Source organism: Pituophis catenifer, unplaced genomic scaffold, assembly GCF_029215685.1.
Source record: "Pituophis catenifer annectens isolate HBS135680 unplaced genomic scaffold, rPitCat1.0.hap2 SCAF_7, whole genome shotgun sequence".
Classification (NCBI taxonomy): domain Eukaryota; kingdom Metazoa; phylum Chordata; class Lepidosauria; order Squamata; family Colubridae; genus Pituophis; species Pituophis catenifer.
In genome coordinates this window covers 84,601,683-84,624,407 of record NW_027256887.1, presented here as the reverse complement: position 1 = coordinate 84,624,407, position 22,725 = coordinate 84,601,683, and the positions used below count along the sequence as shown (strand labels likewise).

Below are 22,725 nucleotides of genomic sequence, written 5' to 3'. Positions count from 1 at the left end.
ATCAAAATCTCCCTGCAGGCTCTTAAATTTTTATTAAATTTATATTCTAACTTTTCCTCCAGGATTTCTAGGCATTTTCCCCTTTTCCAATTTTTCCCTACAATAATCGTCCTGTGACAAACGTAGTAAGGCTGAGAGAGGATGATTGGCCCAAGTCACTATGAAGCCCTCCACAGCTTTGGTTAGATTTGAACCCAGGTCCTCTAGTCCTAGCCCAACACCTTAATCACTCAGCTACACTGTTGCTCTGTCTTAAGAGAGTTGAGGATCTCATGTTAGGAAGCTTTTAGGAAAACTGTGAAATCCCCCTTGATGGTGACACTCATTCATGCTAGGTATTCCCAATTCAGTTCTCAAGATACTTTATATTGATTATGGTTTCACACAGTTCCCAATCACTTGATGGATTATGAGCCGTTCAATAATTGGCAGGTAAATAGGAATCTTCACTTGTCGTTTCTGTTGCAAGAAAATTACAAAGCTCTCTGAGATAGCCACCAAATGTAGAACGCGCTTTGAGGGACAAGTGGCTCCACATGAATGAGCAACACCCAGCAAAGACTGCAATTAATTGGATACCATCAGATGGTTGGAGGGGGGGGAGGGAGGAAGACCAAAGAAAACCTGGCACCAAACATTTCAGGAAGATTTTAAAAGCATCAACTTTAAATGGAAAGATATTGTTGTGGTTCGCCAGCAGCCTGCGGAGCTGGCAGCGGAGTCGGACAGCTATGAGGCTGAGGAAGAACATGGGCCAGGCCTGGAGGCTGGGGAAGGCCCGGATGAGGCTCTGCGTCAGAGGCAGAGATGGGGCCAGGGCCATCAGGGAGTGATGTGCGGACTCTGGAGCCTCCAGAGGCTGATAGTAGAGAGGCAGAGGAACAGGAGCAGCCTGTTCCTAGTGCACGTATGAGAAGAGCTACCAGAAGGCAAGAGAAGCTACAGCAAAGAGGACGACTCGGGAGTAGGGCCAAGAGATGATTGGCCCCTCCCATAAGGCTTAAAAGACCAGCAACGGCTCTTGGGCTCTTTGTTGGAAAACAACATTGATAGATTTGTTTCTTGTCTTGCTACGTTTATTTCTTGTCGGTGTCTTCTGCTTCTGAACTTTTGCCAAGAAAAGCCTTTGGCAGGTTGCCTAATTATACCAAGGTTGGTGATTAGACTGAAGAATTTCTGTTATGAAGAGTTTGTTTTAATTTAGTTTGGACTACGCTGAGAATGAGTTAATTCTCAGCTGTTCTAATAAAGTCTGTTTGTTTTGGAACTGTTTGCGTCGATTACTACCTACTTGGGCCTGGGTCACAACAGATATGAAGACTGTAGCGGTGGACTGAAAATTGGGGAGTATGCTTGTAGCCCAGAGGCATCAAACTCAAGGCCCGGGGGCCAGATCCGGCCCATGGGGTGCTTAGATCTGGCCTGTGGGGCCACCCTGGAAACAGCAAAGGACTGGCCCATGGTGCCTCTGCCAGCGAAAACAGAGCTTGGGAGGGCCGCACGTAGCCCTCTTGAGCTCCATTTTCGCTGGTAGAGAGTTGCAGGAGGCCGTCGCAGCCGAAAACAGAGCTTGCGAGGGCCACAGGCGGCCCTCCCGAGAACTGTTTTCGCTGGCAGAGTGCTTGGGCCACCGCAGGTGCCCCCAACATGAGTGACGTCGAGCTGGCCATGCCCACCCTGGCCATGCCCACTCCGGCCACCTGAAATCAAACACAACCCTGATGTGGCCCTCAATGAAATCGAGTTTGACACCCCTGTTGTAGCCCAATGTGCTAAGCGCAGGACGTGATAAAATGGGAATCGCCAATTCACCAACGCGAGTATGGGTTCTTCTCTTTACAGATTTCGCTATCACAAAGTTTGTTACACTTTGAACAGTTAAGAATATTTCATTTTTAATACTGGACCTTGACAATTCCCTTCCAGGTTTTTTTACTCACTCATGACTGGTTGTCTCTTTTCGTATGGTTCCAGATAGATATAAAATTAAGGCAGCTTGTCCAAGAAGATCTCTCCGAGGTATACATGTCCTAACCAAGGGAAAAACAAAAACAATGAAAACGGTATTACTTCAAGAGTGAATCCATCTGATTATATAATTCTTTTTGGCAAAAAAATTAACAGTTGAATCAGACGGTCCAAGAAATTGTTGGACCGAGAGAACATTCACAAATGAGTATCAATCCTTCACAAATGAGTATTATGTAGTCTCAATACATAGATATGACTTTCGGAGTGTTCTTGTTTTGTTTTGAAGCACATCCTGCAGTAAATGGAACCTTTACTTAACTCTTGATAAATAACCGTGGAGTCTTTGGTGCTCTCTGAGTTTGGTTGTTTTCCTGCAGCTGTTTCATGACCCAACTAGGTAACACCTGCAGGAAAACAATCAGGTTCAGAGAGCATCGAGAACTCCACAAATAACCATTTTAGCATTCTCATATTTTTCCTAGGACCACAGTGCAATTTCAAACCGTCTTCTTGATTTTTCAGCTTATATTTGTATCCTGAAAGGGGACGTAGGCAGAATAATTTCAAATTTGGAGCCAAACAATCCTTTTTATTAGATCCACAAGATGTATCTAGCACCAATCTTTGTAGGTGAGAAATGGGTCAACTCTGCAACAACTTCCGTGTTGCTTCACACCTTTAAGACCTCCAGTGCAGACCAACAGCTAAACTGTTTTTGTCTGTTGCAATCTTTTTTCTCTACTCTTTGCTTAGAGGAAGGTACCGTGTTTCCCCAAAAATAAGACACTGACTTATATTTTTTTGAACTCCAAAATAAGCACTTGGCCTTTTTTTCAGGGAGGTCTTATTTTGGGGTGTATGAAGCAAGATGGGGCTCCTCTTGCCGTCTTACCTGATTTCCAGCTCTGTCTCCCTAACCCTAACCAGACCGGCTTCGCATGTGTTTAAATATTTTCGGGGGAGGGCTTATTTTCGGGGAAACGCGGTAGCAGCGCTTTGAAGTTTGAGGAAAGATTTGACACCAAGTACAGGTAGTCCTCGACTTTCAACAATTCATTTAGTGACCGTTCAAAGTTACAATGGCACTGAAAAAAAGTGTCTTACGACCGTTTTCCACACTTAAGACCGTTGCAACATCCCTGCAGTCCCGTGACCAAAATTCAGACAGTTGGCAACTGGTTCATATTTATGACGCCCTGGGGTCATGTGATCACCTTTTGCGACCTTCTGACAAAGTCAATGGGGAAACCAGATTCGTTTAACAACCGTGTTATTAACTTAACAGCTGCAATGACTCACTTAACAACTGTCTCGCTTAGCAACAGAAATGCTGAGCTCAATTGTGGTCGTAAGTCGAGGACTACCTGTATTGGAAAAACCTTATGTTCCCGTAACAGTCATGTGCCCGATTTCCCAGCAGCTATTTCGGAGGATAATGTACAGGATATGCAAGGGAATTGGTAATCATCGCAGAAGGAAGCTATCAGTGAGAGGAAATAACTTATTATCATTTACCAACATTTTAGGTAAACTGCTCAGCAGAATCTAAAAAATAGTGAAAAGATCCAGAGTACATAAAAAAACCAAAGACTCTCAAACTCATTTCTATAACTTGCTTTATATTTATGTCTAGCAAGGGAATTTTTCGAGATCCTTTGCTCCAGCCCTGTTCGAAGTAACTCCCAGAAGAGCTTTCAAAGAAGTACTAATAAAAGTAAGATAAATATAAACCTGACTTAAAAAAAAAAAAAAAAGTAGACAGCAATGAGAACAGAAAACATGCCAGCTTGGATATCTATTCTCAGAAATAGACACCTATTCTTAGAAAAAGTGGTAGCACCAGGAGAAAAAAATTCGATGAAGCTGGGCTTCTGTAGAGCTGATGGGATATTTGTGTTTTAATCTCTTTGTTATCAAAATGCACTTTATTGGCCTCCTTTAGCTTTTGGCTGCGAAACAAATTAGCTCATGTTTCTCTTCTCTGATCCACATGTAAACAATCACTTGGTATGTAATCATATTTATCTTAATTTCGTTAAAATGAAAAAATGTCAATTATCTATACCTGTGATGGCGAACCTATGGCATGCGTGCCACAGGTGGCACGCGGAGCCATATTGGTGGGCACGCGAGTTGAGTTCCGGTGCGCATGTGTGCGCCGGCCAGCTGATTTTCAGGCCTTCTGGGCCCACCAGAAGTCGGGAAACACGTTGTTTCTGGCCTCTGGAGGGTCTCTGGGTGGGGTGCATGTGAGGAAGGCCTGTTTTCCCCCCTCCCTAGGCTCCAGAGGCTTTCTAGGAGCCTGGGGAGGGTGAAAATGGCTTCCCCCCCGGAGGCCCACCAGAGGCCAGAAACGGCCTGTTTCCCGACTTCCAGTGGGACCAGAAGGCCTGTTTTTCGCTCTCCCCAGGCTCCAGAGCCTTTCTGGGAGCCTGGGGAGGGCGAAAATTGTCTTCCCCACCTCTCCGGAGGCTGGAAACGGCTTGTTTCCTGACTTCCGGTTCCATTGGAAATCTGGTGGCCCACCGTGCTACGGTGTGCCAAAAGCGGGGGGAGCGCGGGGGGTCACACGCACATGCGCAGGGGGCTGGGCACATAGAATTATGGTTGTGGGCACACGTACATGTGACCCCCCCCACGCGACCCACACTTTTGGCATTCAATGGCAAAAAGGTTAGCCATCACTGATCTATACACTACTAAAACTCTTATATCTGAAGGGTCCTTGGTGTTCTCTGAGCTTGGTTGTTTTCTTGCAGACGTTTCATGAACCAAAGTAGATAACATCCTCAGTGCAAACCAGGGGTGAAATCCAGCAGGTTCTGGAGAACTGGTAGCGGAAATTTTGAGCACTTCAGAGAACCGACAGCGGAAATTTTGAGCAGTTCAGAGAACCGAAATACCACCTCTGGCTGGCCCCAGAGTGGGGTGGGAATGGGGATTTTGCAGTATCCTTCCCCTGCCAAGCCCATCAAGCAATACTATGCCCACCAAGCCACGCCCACAGAACCGGTAGTAAAAAAAATTGGATTTCATCACTGGTGCAAACCCCTCTCCCTTCTAGCACTGAGGATGTTACCTAGCTGGGTCATGAAACGTCTGCAGGAAGAAAACAACCAAGCCCGGAGACCACCAAGGACCCCTCATTTCAACCCCGAGCTACAAATATTCTCTTTTATTGGTACTTTTGTATCTGTTTGTTAGTAACCTTCAAAATGGAGCATCATAGGGCAACAATTATTGAACCAAGGTAGCTCAAATGGACTAATATCCAGAACGTCGGGACCCATTGCTGCTGTGAGAATAAAATTTGGGAAACACCACAGTCAGATGCAATCATGTGAGCCTCACTTCCAACGCCCCCTGACAGCTTCCCCACAAGTCAATGGAGAAGCCAGCAGGGAAAGTCCCAAATTGCTTGGATTAAGTCATGCCAACCCACACAACTTCCCCAACCCCCCTGTGCTCACACCGCATCAGCCACTTGTACCCTTTCCCGTCCTTCACAACCCCCCTGATCCACACAGCACTTCTCACACGTGCACACAGACCCAACTGTTTCTGACTCCCACCGCACCCATGCATACTTGACCCATGTGGCACCTCCCACACACCCTTCCCAACCCCCGCCACATCCCTTGCACATCCCTCACCAACCTACGTGGCACTTCCTGCAGTCCCCCCCCAACACCCCTTCCCAAATCATCACATCCCCATGTGTCCTCGCCAACCAGCATAGCACCTCTTGGTCAGAAAAAAAAAAAAAGAGTGAAATTCATTAACCAAATGTTTGCACTGAATCTAAGCAACGCAGCTTGTCCTTCTGGCTTGATGCAGAAAAAAAAATGCAGTGATTATGGCCCAGCTATCAGAGCCCATCTCTGCTGTTGAGCCATTAACATCTGCAGAGACGGCCCTTCTGAAAATGCCAGGCGTGATAGCCATGCCATTTACCAGACCAGATTTAATGCTGCTCTCGTTATTAACATCACATTTAAAAACCCATCACTGGTTTAAGCATTTAAGCCAAGAGAAGCATTCCTGATCTTTACCCATCGACCCATCTTGATTTATTTGGATTCCAACCTACCTTCATTCTCCTGGAAAAAAACTTTCTGAATCTCTGAAAGGTCTCTCAATCAGTTCATTGCCCCCAAATCGATACAGCCCGTTTGTTCCACTTGGAAACTCGCTCATATAAGAAATGTACAATGGGAATTTGTACAACTTCACCACCCATCTAAATCCAAGCCAGGTAGATTTATGCCAAATTTCTTACAATTTAAAAGAATAAGAAGCGAACATAATTATCCGCTTCCTTAGAAGGCGACTTAACATTTGCAGATCCGAAACAAATCCATGAAAATAGCTGGAAAGCCACCAGGTTTTTCAAACGGAAGGCTGCCAGTTCATCAACGGCAAAAAATTAGCAAAGAACCGTCAACTGATGCAATCATAGGAACAGGGGAAATTCAAAGACAATACTTAGAAAAGCAAGTATTGAAAAATAACTTTAGATAAGGGTTGCCAACGGGTAAATGCATTTTATCTGTCTACCTATAAGCCCACCAAACTCAAGGAAACATTTCATTCGAGTTGCAAGACAACTCGAATATTATTTATTAATATTGAGGATTTTGATCTTTAGACTGTCTCCACATGGAAGTAAATAAGAAATTTTGTATTAACGGAAACTTCAATAATCAAGTACAGTGCTGCAAACTCTGGCAAAACTAAATGCATTTTATTTCATTCCCCTTTCTGCTTTTTACTCTACAGCACTTTGGACAAATTATTATTATTATTATTATTATTATTATTTTAGTTTTATTGGGTTTTAACAATTAAACAATTCTTATTCTGCTCTTGTGCATGACTGTGACCATTTATATATCATCACACTAATATTCTCCTATACTCTATATAATTTTACAAAACTCTACAGTTCCAATGTCATTTTATCCATCTCGGCGCAATCTAATATCTTTCTAATTATTAAATCTTCGGAGGGTATGTTTGAACTTCTCCAACATTGTGCAAATGCCAATCTTGCCGCCGTTGTCATATGTAGAATAATATATGTTGTAGTTTTTTCATATTTCTTTTTTCATTATTCCTAGAAGAAACAATTCTGGTGTATATTCTACCTGGAAGCCTGTTACTTCCTGTATCCAACTATGTATTTTCATCCAAATTTTTTTTTGTTTCGGGGAATAACCACCATGTATGAAAGAAGGTACCTGGACAAATTATTTTAAATTAAATTTCCAAATATTAGCAAGTGCACTTTATTATTTAGCCGATTCATTACTGTACTGATGCAATACTATATATAGCACTTTCACTTGTACTCGTTTAGAACATGCAGAACAGGTAGTCCTCGACTTACAACAGTTCATTTAATGACCGTTCAAAGTTACAACGGCACTGAAACATGTGACTTACGACCATTATTCCCAGTTACGACCACCTTTGCAGCTTCCCCAGGATCACACGATCAAAATTCAGATGGCTTGGCAACTGGTTCATACTTACGACCATTGCAGTGTCCCAGGGTCATGTGATCCTCTTTTGCGACCTTCCGACAAGCAAAGTCAATGGGGAAGCCAGATTCGCTTTAACAACTGAGTTACTCACGTACCAAATGCAGTCATTCACTTAACAACTGTGGCAAGAAAGATCGTAAAATGGGGCAAAAGTCAGTTAACAAATGTCTCACTTAACAACAGAAATTTTAGGCTCAATTATGGTTGTAAGTCAAGGACTACCTATATACAATACATTTGTTTCTGCTGCTGCTTTAATGGGGTAGATTTTTCTTTGCTGACAGAATATATATATATATATATATATATATATATATATATATATATATATATATATATATATATATATTTATATTTATATTTATATTTATATTTATATTTATATTTATATTTATATTTTCTTCTGGAACTTTAGCGGTTTCGGTTTGTTTTTTAAGAAAACAGACGAGATGTTGCTGTGGAATTTTCAGTGAAAAACTGGAGAGGAATACTTTAGTTATTTCTAAAGAGCTGAGATTTAAAGCACGATTGCTATTATAACCTATGTGCTACACAGGTAGTTCTCAACTTAACAACCATTCATTTAGTGACCGTTCAAAGTTACGACAGCCCTGAAAAAAATAACTTATGACCGTTTTTCACATGTACAACCATTGCAGCATCCCCACAGTCACATGATCCAAAATTCAGATTCTTGGCAACTGGCTCATATTTATGGCGGTTGCAGTCATGAATGTGATCACATGCAGGATCATGTGATCCAGTGGTGGGTTGCCCCCCCCATCCTGGTACGGACCGGTTCGCAAGAACCGGTAGTAAAACCGGCAGGAGCACTGACCCAGACGTCATCATAGGTGATCTGCGCACACGGGCGCAATACGAACTGGTAGTAAAGGTAAGTAGAAGCCACCTGATGTGATCACCTTTTGCAACCTTCTGACAAGCAAAGTCAGGGCAGAGAAGCCAGACTCACTTACTAACAGCTGCAATGATTCACTTAACAACAATGGCAAGAAAGGTGGTAAAATGGGATAAAAATCACTTTGCTGTCTTGCTTAGCAACATAAATTTTGGGCTCAATGATGGTCATAAGCCAAGGATTGCCTGTGTATGTTTGCTGCAGAAGAATGCTACCTATCAAAGGCATAATGAACCATATACTGTGATATCTCTAGTCCAATGTGGTAATACCAGAAAAGCCTTTTTACTCAGAGACTGCTCAGTGACTGAATTAATTCTCAGACAGCGTTTTCTGTTACGGAACTGTAATTGCTGCTGTAAAAGCAAGTATGTCTTTCGTTAGAAAGGTTTTGCTTTTTTGCAAATTGAGATTTTGGATAATCTGCTGGACACTACACAACACCTGCACCCTGTTTTTGGCGTTTATTCTGCTCCAAGGTGTCTGTCTTGAGCTATAATTTTGACGCAGACGTGATAAATATCCTTAAGTGACGTAAAGCAAATTATACAATGCTTAAAAATGGGTTCTTCTGCCGAGTTTGGCTACTACAGATATTAACTGCAACTCCACCCAACATGAAAGCAAGTGCTACTTTAAGCCCAGGTGATGTTTCTTAAGCAAAGTGTAAACTTCCACAGAAGTACTGGACCTTTTATTAAATCAGTAAAGTGTAAGGTGTGTTTTTTTTTTAAATTATGCACAATAGGTCTTTCTAAAGTTGGGTATAGTGTGCCTTTCAAATCACCTGAATTTTCAAAAAAGCAATCAAAACTCAGCTTTTCCAGCATGCCTTTGAGATCTGTGGTGCTCTCTATTGGAAGGAAGATTGTTATATGTCCGTGATGGCGAACCTATGGCACACGTGCCAGAGGTAGCACACAAAGCCCTCTCTGTGGGCATGCACGCCATCACCAGATGCTCTTCTGGTTTCCGGCACGCACATGCGCGCCAGCCAGCTGCTCTTCACAGGTGCTGAAGCGCCAGGAAATGGGCCGAAAAACAGCCAAAAAACAGGCCATTTTCAGGCCGTTTTGGGGGCATTTTCAGGCTGATTTTTGGGCCGTTTTTCAGGCCATTTTATGGCTGTTTTCCGGGCTGTTTTCAGGCCTTTTTCGGCCATTTTGGGGTCATTTTTCGGGCCAGAAGCATTCCAGTTTGGGCACTCGATGCCGAAAAGGTTCGCCATCACTATTATATGTGATAGAAGAGCCTGGGATGTTTTGGTAGAGACAGTGAGGGAGTTCTTGTGTGTTTTGTTTTTAACCCAATTATTGTATTAGGTACAAATGCAGCTCAGCTTCAATTATAATCAGAGTGCCATATAAGCCCAATAAATAAAATAAAGGTAGCTGCAATCCAGCAGCTGCAGAAATGATTAATTTACCTCAGCAATGGCCATGGTGGCTGGAATTCTGGGAAATGTAGTCTCAACGTATCAAGAGGACAAAACAAGTCAACTTTTGCCAAAAAAAAAAAAGGACTGGGTTTTATAGCCAGTGTAGAATCCATCAGAAAATGAAATCTCTATCATGCACAACTCCTTTTTACATCCAGGGCCTGAAGTAAATCCTCAAATCCTATTTTCCCCCTTTTTTTGTACCCATTTCCAGGCAATACTGTTCTCAGAAACACACACTATCTTGAATTTACTAAATCATTGTCATTAACACTTCAAATCTCTAGGAAACCTCCCTTCATTTCTAAATAAGGATTACTCCTATGTATAGTTCACTGCCCATTAGAGGGCCATAAATAGATTCGGCAGCTAATGATAGATTCTCTGCACTTTGAAAACTGTTGCTGCCAAACGTAAGAATATAGCAGACAACACATTTTTTTGGAGAGAAACATCTGTGCTAATTTAATTCTAGTGTGTGTGTCTTTATAACATAGCCAAAGTTAAATCTATAAAATGAGACTTTTTGTCCATATTTCAAAGTCAACTGGTTTATCGGTGGGAACATACCTTTCTCCAGGTATGTATGTGGTCCCATTAATGATGAAACCTAAGATATGGCCTTTCTGTGGTCACACAGATTAATGTCCCCTCCAAAATTTGCACATCTCCTAAAGGCCTGGATAGACTTCCATCACTGCACATCAGTGCCCGTCATCCAGAGACGGTTGCATAGCTGTTGCATTTATGCATCTGTGAATGTTCGTTCTAGCTATGGGACACTCCGCCAGCCAGAAGGAACATTCGCAGACATACAAATGCAACAGGACAGGAAGTCGGATCAGACGATCAGCACGCAAGATGCGCATCTCTGCACAACACACGGTTGGGATTTGAGAGGTATGCGCATCGGCCCGTCTGCAACCTAGGCTATCCATCAGCGTAGGCAAACAGCAAAGACTAAATCAAGCTCAACCCTGTCGTCATTTAGGAAAACCTTCTACAGCAGGGGTGTCAAACTCGATTTCATTGAGGGCCGCATCAGGATTGTGTTTGACTTGGGGGGGGTGGCCAAGGTGGGCGTGGCCAGCTCGACATCACTCGTCTCGGGGGTGCCTGTGGTGGCCCGAGCACTCTGCCAGCAAAAATGGTCTCACAAGCTCCGTTTTCGGCTGCAACGGCCTCCTGCAACGCTCTGCCTTTGCGAGCTCCGTTTTCGGCTGCGACGGCCTCCTGAAACCCTCTGCCCTCGCGAGCTCCGTTTTCAGCTGCGACGGCCTCCTGCAACCCTCTGCCCTCACAAGCTCCGTTTTTGGCTGCAACGGCCTCCTGCAATCCTCTGCCAGCAAAAATAGAGCTTGGGAGGGCTGCACACTGCCCTGCCGAGCTCTATTTTCACTGGCAGAGGCATCGCAGGCCAGTCCTTCACTGTTTCCAGGGTGGCCTCGCGGGCCAGATCTAAACACCCAGTGGGACGGATGTGGCCTGTGGGCCTTGAGTTTGACTTCCCTGTTCTACATCATGCAGAACATGATATCATGCATCACATGGAACTCCATCCCCACAGAGACAAGTTCTGCCCCCACTTTAACACTCTTTCACAAGGCCTTGAAGACTCTGGGCCTGAGGACACCAGACTAGAACAAAGGCCATCAAACTCATTTGATTGTTGTTGCCAAGGGGGTTGTGCATTATTGCTCTTTCATTGTTCGTACATTGGGCTTTCATCTTTGTAAGCTCCCTGGAGTCACTGCGAGTGAGTTGAGCGGCCAAATAAATTTTCTTAAATAACTAATCCTGAGGCAGGAACTCTGTCAATCTGCACTCCTTGACATAGTATTTGCTTGGTCCTGGTATTTCTTCCCTCCCCATACCAAGAATATAGCTCTCGGTTGTTAACTCATGCTTTATTTACTTACTGAATTTACACAGCTGTCCATCTTGCCAAAGTAGCTGTGGGCAGCTAACAAAACATGTGGATAGGAATAATATAACATAAAAGCCATAAGGCAAACCAGATTTTTTTTTTTAAGTTGATCAAAGTGCCTCACAGTCTCACAATGTAGTACAGAACACACGTTTTGGGCTCCACTAACAGGGTCCTAGCGCTTACTTTCATTTTATTTTTTGTTTAACTTAGTTTAGCATTGTTGTGGTCTGCAGCCGCCTGTGGAGCTGGCAGCAGAGTCGGAGAGTGAGGAGGCTGGGGAGGAACATGGGCCAGTCCTGGAGTCTGGGGAAGGCTCAGATGAGGGCTCTGCATCCGAGGGAGAGAAAGGGCCATCTGGGAGGTACGTGCTGCCTCTGGAGCCTCCAGAATTGGACCTCAGAGAGGCAGAGGAACAGGGGGAGTCTGTTCCCAGTGCGCGCATGCGCAGAGCTGCCAGAAGGCAAGAACAGCTAAAACAAAAGGGACGACTCGGGAGTAGGGCTGGGAGATGATTGGCCCCTCCCATAAGAGTTAAAAGAGGCATGTGGGCCTTTGCAGGAAGCAACGTTTGTTCATTCGGTTCAGCTTAAAGCCTGAAGCTCTGTTTGATTCTGGACTCTGTGTGGCTTTGCCAATTAGGTCTTTGGCAGCGTGTCAAGGGAGATAAAGGTGGGCGATTATCCCGAAGGACTTCTCCCGAAGGACTCTTTATAACTAATTGGGACTCAGCTGTGAATGAATAGAATTCACAGCTGTTACAATAAAAGAGGTTTTTGGGACTACTCGTGTTTTAATGACTCAGGAAGCCTAGGTCAGAACAAGCATGTTAATATGACGCTATAGGGCACTGCACAACAGAACAACTAGATACAAGGACAGTTTTTTCCCCAAATGCCGTCACTCTGCTAAACAACTAATTCCCACAACACTGTCTAATTATTTACTAAGACTGTATTACTATTATTCTTCTCATCCTTCCTATTACCTATCTCCTCCCACTTATGACTACAACCTTGTTGCTTGTATCTCTACAATTTATATTGTTTTGTTTCCAAGTATGATTTTCTTGCTTATTACTAACCTATGGCTATTACTGTTGTGGCTTATGATTCTTGATGAATCTATTTGTTTTCTTTTTATGTACACTGAGAGCATTGAACCAAAGACAAATTCCTTGTGTGTCCAATCACACTTAGCCAATAAAGAATTCTTATCTATGTTATACATCGCCTTGGAGTGCAGGAAAGATTGAAGCAGCTTAAAAATCAAATAACTAAAGAGCAGCCTTAAATAAATAAATAACAGAAAGTAGAAAGCTGTGCAGAAAAGCCAATGTCGATGCAGTTTCATTATAATAAATGCAACAGATATTTCAAGTTACAACAAACACAATACGCTCGCTACCCATTCAATAAAGGTAAAGGTTCCCCTCGCACTTATGGGCTAGTTGTTCCCGACTCTAGGGGGCGGTGCTCATCTCTGTTTCAAAGCCGAAGAGCCAGCACTGTTCAAAGACGTCTCCGTGGTCATGTGGCCGGCATGACTCAATGCCAAAGGCGCACAGAACGTTGTTACCTTCCCACCAAAGGTGGTCCCTATTTTTCTACTTGCATTTTTTACCTGATTTCGAACTGCTAGGTTGGCAGAAGCTGAGACAAGGAACGAGAGCTCACCCCATTACGCGGCACTAGAGATTTGAACCGCTGAACTGCAGACCTTTTGATCGGCAAGCTCAGCATCTTAGCCACTGAGCCACGGCGTCCCTTAGACATTACCCATTCAATAGCTAATTAGACATTACCCATTCAATAGCTATTTCTAAAAACCTTACAAGTGAAACAAGTAGCAAGGATTTCCAAAGACACTACTCCCTCTTCTCAATTCAGTTTCAATGTATTTACATATCAAAGAGTCACAGGGCAAACTGCATCTCTTAGCTGCCAAGTCATGAGCGTCAGAGAAAAAAATGAAGATCATCAGGTCTTGGCAGTTAAATTACTAAAATTTCTATTCAAATAGCAGGTGGCAGCTCCTACTAACCTTAGGGTTGAGTTTAGAAAAAGTTTAGAAAAAGCAGTGGACACCTGCAATTGGCAGGGGCTCACACCAGTTCAACCTTTTAAGATGTCAGAATTTCAACTCCCAGGGACACCCAAGATGGTATGACGTCGAGATACACTCCATTAAATGATCTCCAAAATCTCTTCTAATATTTATATTTTATGACTTAGGATAGGTTGTTTTTGGGCAAGACACCAGCTGACAATCCCAGGGCCACAAGCCAGAACAGAAAAGTTCAAATGGACTTTAATGAATTCACAAGGAGTCCAGTTCAATTTGAAGGATGCTTTTACCTTTACAGGTAAGTCCTCAATTTATGACGGTCATTGTTCAGAATTACCACAGACCTTTCAAAAGCTACTTACGACCTAATTTCCAAATTACAATGGCCACACAATGACTCCTATGTTCATGAGATTGCATCTGGGGCATTTAGCAACTGGCTCACTTTTATGACTTTTTGCAACATCCTGTGATCATTTGATCACAATTTTCAATGTTTTACACCAGTTTCCAGTAAAAAAACACCCACGGGGATTAATTTGCTTAACCACCAGTGTTCACTTAATGACCAGTGTTTCCTTAATAGCCACCGCAAAAAAAAAAAAAAAAAAAATCATGTCTAGCCCTGTGATACCTCAATTTATGACTACAACAATTTACAACCTTAATTCCAGTCGTAAGTCAAGGACCATCTGGTGCAATAATGTGCACTACTGACCACACCATGCATGTTAGTCAAAACCAGCTTTTTTACTGGAACTTCCTCTCTCTCCAGGAAACATAGATGAGGCTGTAGAGCAAAAACTACAAAATTAATCTCTTTCAAGCACCCAGAATTCAGCTAAAAGAGTTCTTTGATAAACTTAACACAACACACTCCAATTCCTCTCCACTTCATTTAAGAGGGACCTTTTTTGGCAACAGAAGTTGAAAAGCTGGATTTTTTTTTAAGCCACCCCAAACTTCAAGAAATGATACCGTGAGGCACTGGTGGCTCCTCATTCCCAAACAGCCATTCGAGTCAGCAACATATTCAACAGCCGAATCCCAAAGGAGGAATTAAATCCATATAGGAAGGAAGGACAAAAACATGAACTGTCAGCATCTTTCCAAGTGAAACCAAATAGCATCCAGAGCTAAAATCTCAAATTCTTCTGAGGGTTTTGGGGTTTTTTTGGAAAGGAGTCTCCCATCTCCACCCCCAAAGCTAATGGACAGCTCCCTTCCTAAACAAGAAAGGGTATCCAGAAGGTGTTAAGCACAACTTTTTTTTTTCATTCTCAGAGCCTTTTAAAATGGGGGGGTGGCACTTCAACTCCCAGAATCTCTCCCCCCCAACAGCCACGCCCCCTTCTTCTTCCATTGCCCTGCTGTCAACCCAAAGACAGTCCATTCATCAAAGGGCCACCTCCCTGCCCAACTTTTGACTTTTTTTCTCTTCTTCCTTGTGAGGAAGCCTTCTCCCAATAAAAGCGAATATTGGTAGCTCAGGGTTGAAAACGGGAGGGGGTGTCCTTGGTACTCTCTGAACCTGGTGGTTTTCTTCCAGACCTTTCATGACCCAACTAGGTAACATTATCAGTGCTAGAGGAATAGGAATAGGAATAGGAATAGGAATAGGAATAGGAATAGGAATAGGAATAGGAATAGGAGTGGAGTGGAGTGGAGTGGAGTGGAGTGGAGTGGAGTGGAGTGGAGTGGAGTGGAGTGGAGTGGAGTGGAGTGGAGTGGAGTGGAGTGGAGTGGAGTGGAATAGAATAGAATAGAATAGAATAGAATAGAATAGAATAGAATAGAATAGAATAGAATAGAATTCTTTTATTGGCCAAGTGTGATTGGACACACAAGGAATTTGTCTTTGGCGCATATGCTCTCAGTGTACATAAAAAGACAAAGACACATTCGCCAAGAATCACAAGGCACAACACCCTAGTGACCATCATAGTGTACAATAAGCAATCGAATCATACTAGGAAATAATCAGTATCAATATAAATCGCAAGGATAACAAAGCAACGAAGTTACCGTCATGCAGCCACAAGGGCTAGTGGGGTTTGCTCTCAGTTTGTATCCACTCCTCACTAGCACTGATGACATTACCTAGTTGGGTACATAAAACGTCTGGCTAGGAAACAGCCAAGCTCAGAGCCCACCAAGGACCCCCCCCAAAAAAATGCCTTTTCCCTCCCCAGGAAGAAAGGAGTGGGGGAAAGAAAGCCCCCAACCCCATCACTCCCTCTCCTCCTGCAGACCCCTCCCTCCCTTCAGAAGCCACTTCCCTCCCTCCCACTTCCAAGCCAACCCACCCTGCAAGGCAGGCCCAGCAGCCCCCCCCCATTAAGTTGCTCCCCTGTCCCCCCCCACAAACGATCACCTTAGAGGATCCCCCTGCCCGCTCCCGCCCCCCACCCCCTCCTCAAACCCACCGTGAATGGAGGGCAGGGGTGCCTCCCCCTCCTCCAAACGAGGAGGGCCGGAGAGAGGGGCAAACCTCAGCCCGGCCCCACGCCTCCCTTGAAGGGGGAAGGGCCCAATGCCGAAGAAAAGGGGCGCTTTCCCCGCCCTCGGCCCGGAAAAGCCCGCGCCGTCTTGGGCTTGGCCACGCCTCCCGGGCCAAGCAGCCCCTCGCGCGCACCACCCCTCTTTCCAGGAATGGAACGGTCCACTTTTCCTCCTCCGCCCCTCTCTACACTGGCCGGATCCAAAGCATAAGGGGGGGTCGCCTGGGGGGGGGAAACAGTTCCTCCAGCTCTCCCCGTTCTCTCACCTCGCCCGTCCTCGGCCTTCACCTCCTTCCCGCGTCTCCGACCGTCTCCACCGCCGCCCCGCGGTGGTGCTTTTCCCAGCTCAGGGGCCGGGACCTTGGCCTCCAACCAGGAAGTGGCCCGGTGTGACACCTACTCTTCGCTGCCATGACAACGCTCCCCCGCCCGCCGGGCTCGGGCCAGGGAAAGCCTCGGCTCTTGGCCGCACGCCGCCGCCTGGCAGCGTCGAGGGCGTTCCCAAGCAGGGCCGCCATTTTGCATTCCAAGGAGGCTACGGCGGCCGGCAGGGGCGAAGCCAGCTCCCGCTTTCTCTCAGCCTCTCTTGCCATCTTCAGGCAAAAAGCGAGGCGACGCTCCGCCTCTTGCGCGAAGAGCTGCAAGGATATTGCTCGGTTATGGACTCCAATTCCCAGAATTCCTTAGCCTGCCATGTTAGATGAGGATATCTGGGAGTTGAAGTCCACCTGTCTTAAAGTGACCTTGTTTGAAAAATACTGATCTAAATAAATGTCTCACTTTTAAGGATCAGCCCTCTAAAATGAAGTTAAATAATTCTTACGTCGGAAAAGCAAACAGGAAGATAAGTTATTCTAGCTAATTTTAGAAAAGGCTGATGTTTCCTTTTGTTTTGAAACAAAATGATGTTGCATGATGCACTCAACCATCAATGGGAACACAGTGTAAAACACAACTTTGGATATGGACAAAGGCTTAAGATAAATCATGAACCCGGCCAATTCTTCACACTCTGGTCTTAACAATAATCCAGGACAAACGGTTTATGCTCATTTTGCACACGCACACACACACAAAAGTGGGAAATATTGAAGAAATGGGAAAGTTAGACTGTCCAGACTCATTAGCCCTATCACCAAGAAGCACAAAGCAGATAAAATGAGATTCTTGCAGCTTTAAAAGGCAATAATAAGACCAGCTCACCAGAGAACATTTACACACTGAGCCTGACTGTAGGGAAGCCCCAGAGGGGTCTATGACAATTCACCATGGCCAACTCGCCACAGCCAAGTTGCCACCGTCGACTCAATGCGGGAGAATTCGCCACAGTCAACCTGCCATGGGACAACTAACTGCGGGACAGGTACATTAATATTGACGAAATGGTGGAATAGAATCAAGTCGGTTGTCAAGTTTCCGAAAGATGCCCTAATTAATTCATGAGCCATGATCCAAATTTCAAAGGAAATATAGTGATTTATTAGGAGCACCATTCCAGCAATACTCGGATGCAGTTAGGACTGATCCTACGTAGATTTACGTTCCCCTATGATCCTGTCTCTTCCCTCCTCTCTGACCATGTCATAAATCACATTCTCCAATTAACCACTTTGGCTTGCGATCAGAAAAATGTATGGAATTCACTTCACTTCTCCCTCCCTCCTGCTCATGGCAACTTGAAAGCTTTGCAAGTTGACATCGGTAAAATGAGGACCCAGATTGTTGGGGGCAATATGCTGACTCTGTAAACCGTTAGAGAGGGCTGTAAACAGTAGTGGGATTCAAGTAATTTAACAACCGGTTCTCTGCCCTAATGATTTCTTCCAACGACCAGTTTGCCAAACTGCTCAGAAAGTTAACAACCGGTTCTCCCGAAGTGGTGCGAACTGGCTGAATCCCATCACTGGCTGTAAAGCACTGTGAAGCGGTTTATAAGTCTAAGTGCTATTTTAAAAAAGGATGCAAAAGGAGGGACAGAATGAAATGTGAATGGCAAAAATGAAACTTTTATTTATTTTAAATAATTAGAGTTGTTAAATTGTCCCACAGCTGGTTGTCCTGTGGCGAGTTGGCCATAGTGAGTTGACTGTGGCAAGTTGGCCATGGCAAATTGGCTATGTGGTGAATTCGCCGCAGCCAGTTGTGTTAGAAGAAATATCCTTCTGGGTTCAGCTCCAAGTGGGGAAAAAGACACTGGAAACGGAGACTGCTTGGAAAGATGGTTTAATGGTGGACAGGATCACATAGTTTGAGTTCTTGAATAGAAAAAGGGCCGAGATGCTGTGAGCCCCTTGGTTTTATGCCCTCTGGCTTTGAACTTCCTGGGGCCCCGAAAGAGTATCCTGATTGGTTGTCAGACTCCCAGGGGGTGGGGGTCTTAGCTAGCCTTGCTGGCTGATGTAATCTTCCCAGGTGCCATGTGGTGAATTTCTGTTGCTAGATGGGTCCTATTGTGTTAGTTTCTGTTGCTAGATGGGTCCTATTGTGTTGCAGATGATGGTCCATTGACAAAGATGGGAGAGAATTGAGTTTCTGCCTCTGGCCCATTGACAAAGGGGGGGGCAGGAAGGTGGGAGCTGCTTCCTCTTTAAAACATGCTTCTCCATTTCTCATCCAGGGGAACATAATATTCTGCCTTTTTAATATTTCCCAAAATATTTCATTCTTCTAGGAAAGGGATGAGTGCTAACATCCTACAGTTGGCTGCAGCAAGTTGGCCCATTTCGGCCCCAGAGAAAGGCAATTTCTCTGCTAAATTTCTAATCACGCTTGCAATTTTCAGTCTGGAAGAGAAAGCGCACTTGCGCAGAGCCAGACACTCTTAACAGTGGTTGAGTGACGCATGTGTGAATGCAAACCAAAAGATCTAGTAGGTAGGGCTAACAGATTTCAAAGCAGCTGGAATTTGGACGGGCTGACAATGAGCAGCTCCCAGATTCAGTAAGGGGACCCCCAGAGTGAGGGAAGCATTTTCAAGAGTGGAAATGGAGTTTCTACTCGCCCCTCTCATAGGGAAAGAATCCACTGAATAAAGTCTTATTTCTTTGCCATTGCTATGAAATTGCTGGGGTCTCCTCTGCATTAGAACAGAACAAGGGCACGAAAACAGGAAGGGAAACAGAAACTCCTCTGACCTCTATGGATCGGTGAGTCAGTAAGGCAGCTAAACCTGTATAACCGAAAGAAAACAATACACCTCTGGCCAAAACTTCTGGCACCCTCTCTTGGGAAACTAAGACCACATTCCAGAAGAAGGCGATGGCAAACCACGATTGACATATTATTTATTTATTTATTCATTCATTAATTCATTCATTCATTTATTAAATTCATATGCTGCCCATCTCCCTACCCAAAGTGACTCTGGGAGGATGAGTAAATAATATTTATTTATTAAAACGCTAAATAAAATATTTATTTATATCCAAATTTATATTTAAATCCAAAGCACCTGACGGCAGGACAAGAAGCAATGGGTGGAAACTAACCAAGGAGAGAAGCAACTTAGAACTAAGGAGAAATTTCCTGACAGAACAAATAATCAGTGGAACAACTTGCCTCCAGAAGTTGTGAATGCTCCAACACTGGGAGTTTTTAAGAAGATATCGGATAACGATTTGTCTGAAATGGTGTAGGGTTTCCTGCCTAGGCAGGGGGTTGGACTAGAAGACCTCCAAGGTCCCTTCCAACTCTGTCATTCTGTAATATTTATATATCAAATCTGGACACCGTCCCTCACACTTTCAGAGTGACTATGAGTTTGGTCCTTTGGTAGAAATACTGGGGTAAGATTCATATTTAAGATTCTTAAAGTGAATATAAAAAATAACCCACAACTTACAACCATAACTGAGCCCAAAATTTAGGTTGCTAAGTGACACATTGGTTAAGTGAATTTGGTTCCACTTTACGACCTTTTTGGCCACCGCTGTTAAGTGAATCACTGCAGTTGTTAGGTTAGTAACACGGTTGTTAAGTGAATCCAGCTTCCCCATTGACTCTGCTTGTCAGAAGGTCCCAAAAGATGATCACGTAACCCCAGGACGATGCAACCGTCATAAATCTGAGCCAGTTGCCAAGCATCTGAATTTTGATCATGTGACCATGGGGATGCTGCAGAGGTGATGAGTGTGAAAAGCGGTCATAAGTCACTTTTTTCAATGCCGTTGTAACTTTGAACAGTCACTAAATGAACTGTTGTAAGTTGAGGACTACCTGTAAAGAGACTTTTCTTTTAGGCTTAGCGGACAAAGAACTTTAAAAAAAAGGGGACTTTGCTCTTTATAACAGTAACAGAGTTGGAAGGGACCTTGGAGGTCATTTAGTCCAACCCCCTGCTCATGCAGGAGACCTACACTAGGGATTCGAACTGCTGAACTACCGACCTTTCCGATCGGCAAGCTCAGCGTCTTAGCCACTGAGCCACCTAGCCGGGCTTATAGGTGTTGACAGCAGCAAGAATGCTTCATGTACATTTAATTCCCACAATGGCTAATAAATTGGCTGGGAAAACTGATGGAAAACTAGCAGAGGTGACTAACTTTGCTGCCTTTAATCAAAGAAAAGAACATATCCAACTTTGTTTCTGCTTGGAAACCAATTCTGAATTTTGTGCTTCAGATGGGGGGGGGGGGAAATGAAACTCTGACTTCGGATTTTTTTGATTGGATCAGTTTGTTGTTATAGAAATCGCTAGCACATTTTAATATGTAAAAGTAAAAAGCTGAGGCTATTGTGTTATCTTATTTATTCTATGGCGATAAAAAGAGTTGGAAGTCAACATTTTTCTTTTTTCCTCTTTACCTTACTTTTTTCCTCTTCTTTCCTCCCCCTCCCCTCCCCTCCAGTTTCATTTGAATTCATCTGAATTTGATAGCTTGATTAAACTGAGTAAAATGATTATTTTTAGGAGCCTGGTGGAGCAGCAGACTAATGCTACTGTTAAAGGTAATATTTAGCTGTCAGCTGCCTGCAATTACTGAGAGTTCAATTCTCACCAGGCTCAAGGTTGACTCAGCCTTCCATCCTTCCGAGATAGGTAAAATGAGGACCCGGTTTGTGGGGGCAATAAGCTTTTTATTATTATTAATAATAATAATTTTATTTCTATACCGCCCTTCTCCCGAAGGACTCAGGGCGGTGTACAGCCTAATTAAAAACACAAAGACAGACAATTTAAAAATAATTAAAATTATTAAATAATAGGCCCAAATTATAAAACCCCAAATTTAAAATCCCATTTAAAACCAATTAAAATTAAATTAATTAAGCTGACTTTGTATAAAAAAGAACACCGCTTGGGGGGGCCCGAAAGCCCTACTAAGCAGGTATATAAAAAAGTATGAAGGCTATTGCTTAAAAACATTGTAAACTGCCCTGAATCTCCGGAGAAGGCCGGCATATAAATCAAACTAACTAACTAACTAACTACATACATACATACATACATACATACATACATACATACATACATATATACATACATAAAATTATTATTATTTTAATTTGATTTATATGCCGCCCTTCTCCGGAGACTCAGGGCGGCTTACAATGCGTTAAGCAATAGCCTTCATACTTTTGTATATTTATACAAAGTCAGCTTATTGCCCCCACAAACTGGGTCCTCAATTTACCTACCTTAGAAAGGATGGAAGGCTGAGTCAACCTTGAGCCTGGCGGGATTCGATCTTACTTTAAGTGCAGACAGCTGGTGTTAATTGAGCAGAATTTGGTTTGGTGGTTAAAGGCACCAGGCTGGAAACCACAGGAGGCTGTGATTTCTACTTTTGCCTTAGCCATGAAAGCCGGCTGGATGACCTTGGGCCAGAGTCCTTCTCCCTCTCTCAATGCGACCCACCTCACAAGGTTGTTGTGGAAGAGACAAATTGGAAGGAGGAATATTGGGTGCGTGGGTAAGCAGGGACACACCATCTGAAGTCATTTATGATCATAAAAGTGGGGTTTTTAAAGGTATCCAAGCTCTTATCTCTGGCGTGCCCTGGGTGTCCTTTGCCTTTGGAAAGTGCGTGGCTCATTCTTCCACGCGTGATGCGAAACCGCGCAAGTTTGCTAAGAAACACGCCTCTGTTGACTCGGCTCACACGACACGCGCCCCCTTCTGCCCGATGATCGGACCGGGTTCCTCAACACAAGCTCGCCTTGCAACCACGGCTAGCAAGACCGGAATCACCCAACGGGACCACCAAACCTTGCAATAAGAGCAAACCCCGCGCGAGTTTTTTTTTTTTATTTCCCGCGCGGGCGGAGGCGAACCTTGCCAGCAGCGCGGCTCCTCCGCGTCTGGCCGGCAGGGGTCCCCCTTGAGCCGCTCCCGCTCTGCGCCGCTGCGAGGAGCC

At 44.2% G+C, this 22,725-nt stretch overlaps 1 protein-coding gene across 3 annotated transcripts in view; it reads right to left on the bottom strand.

Annotated features, from left to right (window-relative positions):
* The window catches only part of USP6NL (USP6 N-terminal like), a 158,510-nt gene extending 141,798 nt beyond the window's left edge, over positions 1 to 16,712 (bottom strand). Inside the window, exons 1-2 of one of the 3 annotated variants that reach the window (XM_070946655.1) lie at positions 16,636 to 16,712; positions 1,941 to 2,030 (exon numbers count right to left, since the gene is read on the bottom strand). In XM_070946655.1, coding sequence (XP_070802756.1) covers positions 1,941 to 1,944 — 4 coding nt within the window. In that variant the 5' untranslated portion in view covers positions 1,945 to 2,030; positions 16,636 to 16,712. Of the gene's footprint in view, positions 1 to 1,940; positions 2,031 to 7,506; positions 7,567 to 16,294; positions 16,377 to 16,635 lie in introns of those variants that run through there. The other 2 variants (XM_070946654.1, XM_070946656.1) reach the window with 2 other exon arrangements.
* Between the last annotated feature and the right edge of the window lie 6,013 nt (positions 16,713 to 22,725).